The 9,199-nt window shown below is 40.8% G+C and overlaps 1 protein-coding gene across 1 annotated transcript; it reads left to right on the top strand.

The window, feature by feature from the left end:
• Positions 1 to 184: 184 nt before the first annotated feature.
• On the top strand, positions 185 to 8,297 carry lins1 (lines homolog 1). The gene is made up of 6 exons (XM_030724081.1): positions 185 to 556; positions 1,222 to 1,311; positions 3,569 to 3,701; positions 5,963 to 6,556; positions 6,725 to 6,908; positions 7,167 to 8,297. The coding sequence occupies exons 1-6, from the start codon at positions 209 to 211 to the stop codon at positions 7,942 to 7,944; spliced, it is 2,127 nt and encodes a 708-aa protein (XP_030579941.1). The 5' UTR covers positions 185 to 208; the 3' UTR covers positions 7,945 to 8,297.
• The last annotated feature ends 902 nt before the right edge of the window (positions 8,298 to 9,199 follow it).

The following is a 9,199-nucleotide window of genomic DNA, read 5'->3' as shown; positions in this document are numbered from 1 at the left end:
TACATCAGCTCACGATAAATGTAGTAATTCAAGTCATAATATTGTATTCACTGTTATATCTTTTCCACTGAACTGGGACGAGTTTGAGTTGGTTTTATTTTCTAAGACTTTTAATAACTTTGTTTTATTTTGGTGTTGTTTGATGTCTTTTGTAGCTCTGCTTCCGTGTGTATATCACGTGGCAAGTCTACGCGGAAGTAGCTGCGCAATGGAGCACACTGCCAGTTGTAAAGACCAGTCTATAAAGACGGGGTTCTTTAACTGTCTGACGGAGGCGTACCGATGTTTTCTTGCGGGAACGTGTCCTGAACAAAGTGCTGCCGATGTGGCGAGCATGATATATTCCGGGTTTCGTGGACTAGTGCCCGGTAAAGACAGAGAGGGTTCTCCTCTAGAATACTGCAATGAAAACATTGCGGAGCGGACGTGCATTATGTCTTTCGTAGAGAGGATTTCCTCCAGTTTGACGTCTCAGGCCCTGCCTCCAGATGTGACGTTTTATTGCGTGGAAGTCCTGAAGGTGTTGTTTGAAGACATGGATCTTATGCCATATCTTGTAAGTACTACCCCTGATCAGGGGGAGTAAAACGCACAGTTGCCGGTGTTGTGCCAAAAAAAGTGATATTCGGTGTTTGCCAGAAAATGACCGCCTGCATTTAAACGCCTGTAAATGACTTGTTAACCTATAATCTGTGAAGCATATCTCAAACATATCTCTCATGAATGATATCAGGTCATTTTGAGTGACAAACAGCATTTTTATCACAAGGTAGAAACTGCAATCAGTTTTTGGCAATGTGACTTTTATATATGTGTTTTTTTTTTTGTTTTTTTTTTTGTAATCAAGGTAAAAACTGTCATTGACATTAAAAATGTCTTTGTAAACAGAAATCGGGCTCAGAAGCCTGCAGAAATTGCAACAAATATAACATCACAGTTCTATAAAAATATTTTGAGTGGCCAAAAAGCTCTGGATTGATTATAATGTAGGTGCAATAACACAGACTCATAAAGATTCTTGCAAAACAGGTTATTTCTTCATTTTATCCACAAGCCCTTTATGAATCATGCTGACTGCACTCTATGTGTAATGCCTTTGCTTATATTGCTAAATAAAAACACATAGAAACATCGGAATCACTTTATGGCAGACGATCATTTTTGGCACAACACCAGAATACAGTAAATGATTTCATTACTGAAAAGCCCACTGTTCCACAGGTCTACCAGTTCCAGGCTGAAGACCACATTATCTCACATCTGGCAGCAAAGACAGCATCAAAGTGTGTTTACTACCTTATCCACAAATCTGTAAGTAGTCGTGACCATGTGCATTAATTTTCAACAAAAAATGATGTATAATGTACTGAACGACCGCTTTCTAGTGCTAATGACTGGGTAGCTAACAGCCAGAGCCGGCTCTAGCCATTTTGGTGCCCTAGGTGAGTTGACCAACCTGGCCTATGCCTCACACACCCTGATCTGTATAACTGTATAAGATGCATATCTTGTAAAGGTTTATTTACTTTACATGCATACAAATGTCACGCAACAAAATAAATAAATAAAGTAACAATAAATAACTTAAATAACATAATTTACACAACAACCCTTTTTCAGGTTTTGTGCAAAGATTTAGAAAGTCCTACCTGTTTCCCCAAGCAAAATACAAATAATATCTTATTCAAAGTCTCTCCTAGCTTTCATTTAAAACTGTACATTTCTGGACTTCTGTGATGCAAAATCATCTATGATACATACAGTACATGTTCACTATTAAACCCCTGCATTAAGTCTGTTTTGTCATTCTACTTTATATAGTCGGCAAGAAAACATCATTTTAGTTGACTCTGACTTACATTTACTATAATTAGTAACAAAGTTAAACTGTAACATTCATTAATAACAATAATGGTAATATAATAAAATAATGACAACATGCATAGCAGTGATAGAGAACCCAGTTAACTGGTTAAACTTGCGTTCTTCAGCGAGTGGTGAACATGTGAGTGAAGGTCCTTCTGCATCAGCTTCTCTGTAGCTCTTCTCTGAGCCCTTGGTATTTATTGAGTTTCTCATATTCCTTTTTCTGATGTTACTTCTGCTTGTTATTGCTACATCTATCACTACGGCCTTTTTCCTCTGCTTGTCCACCACTAATATGTCTGGTTGGTTAGCCGTCACCAGTTTGTCCGCCTGTATCTGGAAGTTCCACCGGATCTTAGCTCTGTCATTCTCAACCACCCTTGGGGGTGTGTTCCATTTTGATCTTGGGACTTCCAGGCCATAACCAGCACAGTGTTCCTGTATACTATGTCAGCCACTTGGTTATGGCGTTCCATGTATGCCCTGCCTGGTAGCATCTTGCACCCTGCTGTTATGTGCTGGATTGTCTCAGAGGTAATCTGCACAGCCTGCACCTGGGGTCTTGCCTGGTGTGGTTAGACCTCCATCACTTCTTTGCTTAGAGCTTGTTCTTGTGCTGCAATGATTGCTGCCTCTGTGCTGTCTTTCAGCCCAGCTTTGTCCAGCCATTGGCAAGATTTTTCAATATCAGCTACTTACAAACTGGTGATGGCTAACCAACCAGACATATTAGTAGTGGACAAGCAGCTGAAGAAAACCGTAGTGATAAACATAGTAATACCAAGCGACAGCAACATCAAGAAGAAGGAACACGAGAAGCTCAATTAATACCAAGAGCTGAGAGAAGAGCTAGAGAGGTAAGGTAACAGCGGTCCCCGTGGTAATTGGAACACTCAGGGCAGTGACCCCCAAACTGAGAGAATGGCAGATTCCAGGAACGACATCTGAGATCTCTGACCAGAAGAGTGTAGTCCCGGGAACAGCTAAGGTACCGAGCAGGGCCCTCAAGCTCTCAGGCCCCTGGTAGAGGAACAGAGCTTGGAGGAAGGCAAGGGCAAGTAGGGAATTTATGCGCTGTCTTTGTACAATTTTGAATGAAATAAAGTGTTGAAATGATTAGCATATCATTCCATTCTATTTTTATTTACATTTTGCATAGCATCCAAATTTTGGAGGGAATTGTAGAATATTTGTTCTTGTCATGTTTTTTTCCCTGCAGAATGGCTTCTTTTTGCCATATTTGTTGACAGTGGAAACAAAGTTAAGCACAACAGTATTAATGGAAGGATGGCTTACAAGTAGCCGTCTCTATGTCCAGACAGGCTCTATTTCATTGTGGAGTATGTGCTGCTATTGATTGGTTGTCTTTATGGTTGATTGGTTTTCTTCTTGTCTGACAGTCAACTCACTCTGCAGTCTTCTAGAGTCTTCTGTCTCTAAATAGTTGTATTTATTTATCACATTTTTAAACCATGTGATGCGTTCTTAACCACATACAACACAGTGCTTGCTTCCTGGTGCAACAAACAAGTTTCCAGGCCTGTCCCACAAATATCTGTACGTACAAGAAAGATCAAAGTTAGAAATTTCAAATGAAGGATTGGTTGTTTTTGTAGAAGTACACAGGAATTGAATTATACACAGTCATAAGCAGTTTATTGTACTATGTGTAAGTGTGTGTGTATCTGCTTAAATTTCTCAGGGAACCATCAGTCCTGTCTGGCAGAAGAAATGCGAACAGACATTTCAGAGCTCACCTCCCGGTCTTGAATTAGACGCCTGTCTGTGGTCATTGACTGATGTCTCCAAAAATCTGCTTAAAGGAGCTCATCGAGGTAAACAGTGTTTGTGGATTTAAAGGGGACCTGTTCTACTGTCGTATACACATTATGTACAGTTGTGCTGAAAACTTACATACTGGCAAAATTTGATTTTGAACGATAACACAAAAGCTTGTCTTTCACTCATGTTAGTGGTTGGTGGTAGTACTTAGTTTGTCATTTTAAAATCATAATGGCAACAGAAACTACTCAAATGACCCTGATCAAAAGTTTACATACCCTAACTTCTTAATAGTATTTCCTCATTTAACATCATTGGCAGTCTTTTGTGGTAGCTGTGGATGGGGCGCTTTATTTACTCAGATGGTAAAGCTGCCCATTCTTCTTGCCTCCAGCTCCAGTGAATTCGTGGTCTGTCTTGTGTGAACTGCAGACCGAGACGACCACTCCAGAACCGTCACTTTTTTCTGCTGTAGCCAATGACAGGTTGACTTGGGTCTGTGTTCTGGATCATTGTCATGTTGACATGTCCAAGTGCATCTCATGCGCAGCTTCTGGACTTTTCCTCCAGTATGTTCTGGTAACATGCTACATTCATCTTACCTTCAATTTTGACCAAGTTCCCAGTACCTGTGTAGCTCACACATCCCCAAAGCATCAGCGATCCACCTTCATGTTTCACAGTAGGGATGGTGTACTTTTCATCATAGGCTTTGTTGACTCCTCTCCAAATGTAGCATTTATGGCTGTTGCCAAAAACATCAATTTTGCCCTCATCACTCCAAGTAACTTTGGACTAGAAGTTTTGAGGCTTGTCTCTGTACTGTTTGGCATACTGTAAGCAGGCTGTTCTGTGGCACTGGCACAGTAATGGCTTTCTACTGGGGACTCGACCATGCAGCCCATTTTTCTTCACGTGCCTCCTTATTGTGCACCTGGAAGCAGCCACACCATTTTCCCAGCGAGTTTTGGATGTGAACTGAAGTTATTTGTGGGTTTTTCTTTGCATCCCAAACAATTTTCCTGACATTTTCCCTCATTTTCCCCTTCTTAATTGTAGTTTTAACACTGCTGACTGGTATTCTTAATTTCTTGGCTATCTTTTTAATATAATTTTCCTGATTTGTGGAGGCATCACTGTGTCAGCCTTGTGTGGTGATGAAAGGTTGACACTGAAAGATAAAGGTGAGCCAGATCAAGTGGAATCTGGTTCCTGTGTCCAGCGCTCAGACGTCAGTCCACCAGGGGAGCGCTTCTGTCTGCCTGCGGAGCTTCGCCTTGTAGACTATGAGAGCTCTGATGAGTCTGATCCTGAGAACACACAGGATCCTGAGGTTCAAATAGTGGCGTCCATATGTGAGAAAAGCACATTTACTTCCTTGAATGTGAACCAGTGTGAGTCAACACCAGCCTCACTGACTGAACCCAACTCCACCCTGGAAACAAGAGCAGAAAGGTTATTACAGTCACATAGTGAGCAAACATCATGCACAAACATGTCACCTCTGTCATGGCAGCTCACAGGTGAGATATCAGTCAAAGCCGTCCTCTGTCTGTCAGAGCTCAGAGAGGTGGTGATGAGGCTGCACACAAAGAAACTTTTCCCATATAACCCTTCTTCACTCTTCAAGCTGCTCGCACAAGTAGAGAGCTGCTACCAGAAATCATCACAGTTCAGTAAATCATGAAGATCAATCATTTTGTTTGTTTTTTGATGTATAATGTTTTTGATGATCTTGTAATTATGACCACAGTAAAAACATACAGTTGACAGAACGAGGCCCAATTTGCAGCCATTGTAACGTTGGTTGTAATGAGACTGGAATAAAAATGCTAACCTGACTGGTTTTGTGTAGTTCTCTCTGAATGATGTCCAAAGAAGCAGCTTCTACTCTACTTTGACCACTCAAAGCACTTTATACAACATGCCTCATTCACCCATTCGCACACTTTCATACAAACACTTTTTTCTATGCCAAAGTGCTTTCTATCTAATATACAGTCAACATTATATCTACAACTAATGATCGTGATTTTAATTTTCAAAGCCAGAGTCCAAAATCCAAGATCTTTATGTTACCGTTAAAAATAAATAATACACAGCACCAGCAAATTATCACATTGTAGAAACTGTAATCAGAGATTTGTTAAATTTTTAGTTGAATTAAATTACTTTAAGTTTCTTATTAAAACTGTGAACAAATTAATTTGTGCGCTTGCTGGGGTAACTCATCAGAGTAAGCCACGATGTTTGCAGGATGATGGTCGGTTTTATCCAGTCTCTCATTTTGAATGTCTTCGTTTTCTTCCATTAGAGTTTGTGATGACACTTCTGGCAGGTTTTGACAGCAGCCTGAGTGCTTTATGTTCAAAACTGTTTCCTGAGGAGAAGAAAGAGATGTCACAGTGTGTGGTGGATTTCACCAGAAGTGCACACTGGGGAACAACATTCTGCCTAATGCTGGACCTGCTGGAGGTGCTGACTACTTCCAGTTTAGTGTGTGGACCTGGTTCCTGTTTGAAGAGTCAGAGACTTACTTACCATCACTCCTTGGCCCTCCTAACCATCAGCTGCTCCTCAGAGTATTATGTGAAAAAGCGAGTGCTACTTTTTCTAAAGAGAGCTGTCCTTCAGAAGGTCGGAGAGGACTGGACTTCGGGGGTGATGGCATCGACTCAGCTGAGATGTGGAAACTGGAGTTCTGATATGAGCATGCTAGCTCAGACTGTGTTAGCAGCTGCTGATAATTGGTTACAGAGTGTTCAAGTGGAGTCTGCTGCTTTCTTTGGAGGAACGAGACACATCGTGGGAGATGAAAGTCCGAACTCAGATTGTGTCGTGCTGAGAGCTGTCAGCCTGATTCTTCTTAAGTCCATCGAGATTCACATCCAAACAGCTGCAGGATCAGGTGAGAATTAAAAAAATACATTACCAATACACATACACTTCAGACTGCATGCATCACATTTGATGCTCTCTAAATATCACAGTAAAAAGTGAAAAAGTTGGTGCTTGAAAACAAAGAAGTTGAACCGCACTTTAAAGTGTCGAGGCCTGTGTGTGTGTCTTCACGCAGGAATGGACACTGCCACAAAGGTTCATGCATCTCTGCAGAGTTTGTGGGGCTTCCTGAGACGGTGTAGTTTCAGACTGAGAGAGGTCACTCACCTCTGCTGCTGGATCAGCCTGCTGTTTGGAGAGCAAGATGATGACATGATGGAGGCAGCCAGAGCGCTGCTCTTCATATTTCTGCATTACAGGTACAACAGATGCGTGTGTCATTTATTCCATCAACATAACATTCAAACAAAGCTAATAGTAAAAAGGTGATTGGCTGATGTGAATTTCTGGAGACCTTTCAAGATTCCCTAAAAGCTCACATTAAAATATTTTGCTTTAAAATATAAATTTGTGTTTCTGTCTCTTTGCTTGATTTACTCTCTTGAGTAAATAAGTAATAAATAAGCTGTTGGTGTGTATATGTCATGTTCTGAATCAGATTTTTGTCTTATCTGTAGACTGAGTTCTGGGCTGGATGAAGCTGCAGCGTTGGAGGCAGCCTGTGCGTCTGGCTTCAACCCTCATTGCCACTTTGTGTTTCTGCTTCAGAGCATCTCCTTTGACCACAGCATCCTCCTTGACTTTCTCATCTCAGCTGAAACCTGCTTTCTGGAGTACTTTGTGCAGTACTTGAAATACCTCAGAGATGACTGGCAGGGGTTGAAGGCAGCATGTGGAGGCATCACTGTGTCAGCCTTGTGTGGTGACAAAAGGTTGACACTGAAAGATAAAGGTGAGCCAGATCAAGTGGAATCTGGTTCCTGTGTCCAGCGCTCAGACGTCAGTCCACCAGGGGAGCGCTTCTGTCTGCCTGCGGAGCTTCGCCTTGTAGACTATGAGAGCTCTGATGAGTCTGATCCTGAGAACACACAGGATCCTGAGGTTCAACTAGTGGCGTCCGTATGTGAGAAAAGCACATTTACTTCCTTGAATGTGAACCAGTGTGAGTCAACACCAGCCTCACTGACTGAACCCAACTCCACCCTGGAAACAAGAGCAGAAAGGTTATTACAGTCACATAGTGAGCAAACATCATGCACAAACATGTCACCTCTGTCATGGCAGCTCACAGGTGAGATATCAGTCAAAGCCGTCCTCTGTCTGTCAGAGCTCAGAGAGGTGGTGATGAGGCTGCACACAAAGAAACTTTTCCCATATAACCCTTCTTCACTCTTCAAGCTGCTCGCACAAGTAGAGAGCTGCTACCAGAAATCATCACAGTTCAGTAAATCATGAAGATCAATCATTTTGTTTGTTTTTTGATGACGTTCTGGAAATATACATATTTGGTTTTTGTTTTTTAATGAAAAGAATTAAATAAAACTCTTTGCCACAGTCATTACCAAAAATGGGTGATTATAAAGGTAATGTGAATAACAAATGTCTGTATAAAATGGGTACCGAGAGTTTCATTTGAACTTGATCTTCCCTCCACAGTACATGCTTCCAACACCACTCGGGCTCATCTTGGTCTAAATTCTTTCTGTTGACTCTCAGTCATGTCCCTACAGCCATACTGCAAAACACAAAGGTGCACTTAAAACTACAATTCTGTTCATTTATGATTAGTTGGCCAAATATCTGTTAATATTCTGGAAGTTGATAGTGGATGACAAACACTACACAAATTTTCCTTTCAAAAAGAGGATTGCAGATTCCTTTATGCAGAATAAAAATAGACACATCAAGAATTAAATGAATAATAACGACAGTTGCACATAGTGAAAAAACAAAACAAAATCCTCAGTATGATTAAAAACGTTGTAAGGAGATGTAGGTTATATGTCCTGCCATCAAAAGCATGGTGTTCTAATTCATGTTCACAGCCTTTTGCTTACAAGGAGAAGTCAATCAGAAGAAACGGGGTGATTTTAAAGGACTGACTTACACAACGGTAATCTCTCGCAAGAATTTAAAAAAATGCATACTTTTTGTCCCATTTCATAAAATAAACACATTCTGTAATTAAGGCCTGAATTTACTAGAATAGGTTTTATTGAAAAAAAAAAGTTTGGACTGAGGACACGTGGAACTTTTACATGCATGTAAGCCCGATTAATTCAAGCACCCTGAAGCTTGTTTCTGATGAAAGCTTCTGTACCAGAAATTTGCAGCAGAGTCACAGCGACATCCTCAGCGAGCAGTTTTAATGTTGCACCATAAGAGTTTCTGTGTGGTTTTTCAGCTGGAGAGCAGCTTTGCCGTGGCTGTCAGAGAACATGTTTTAAATGCAGGTTTACAAGAACAGCCATTTGTCTACACTGTGTGGGCTGTTTTAAGTCTTGGTATTCTCTAATCTTAACAAAATACCTTAATTTTTACTCTGAAGGTAATCATGACATTCCCATTGAATTACTCTGCAGCTCACCACCACATTCTCCATTGTTATGCCAAATCTTCTGAAGGAAAATTAAAAACAATGATCACATGAGATGGTTATTAATTATTTCTTAATTTAAAAAGAGAATAGTGTCCTCAGGAAATGTGCTAT

The sequence above is a fragment of the Archocentrus centrarchus genome, unplaced genomic scaffold (genome assembly GCF_007364275.1).
Source record: "Archocentrus centrarchus isolate MPI-CPG fArcCen1 unplaced genomic scaffold, fArcCen1 scaffold_32_ctg1, whole genome shotgun sequence".
NCBI lineage: Eukaryota > Metazoa > Chordata > Actinopteri > Cichliformes > Cichlidae > Archocentrus > Archocentrus centrarchus.
This window is presented reverse-complemented; position numbering and strand designations above follow the sequence as displayed.

Excerpts from the sequence above, each read along its gene's own strand:
- lins1 (XM_030724081.1), top strand. The coding sequence starts at position 209 with ATGGAGCACACTGCCAGTTGTAAAGACCAGTCTATAAAGACGGGGTTC. Across the intron at positions 3,702-5,962 it reads GCTTAAAGGAGCTCATCGAG|AGTTTGTGATGACACTTCTG; the intron begins GTAAACAGTGTT and ends TTCTTCCATTAG. Across the intron at positions 6,557-6,724 it reads CCAAACAGCTGCAGGATCAG|GAATGGACACTGCCACAAAG; the intron begins GTGAGAATTAAA and ends GTCTTCACGCAG.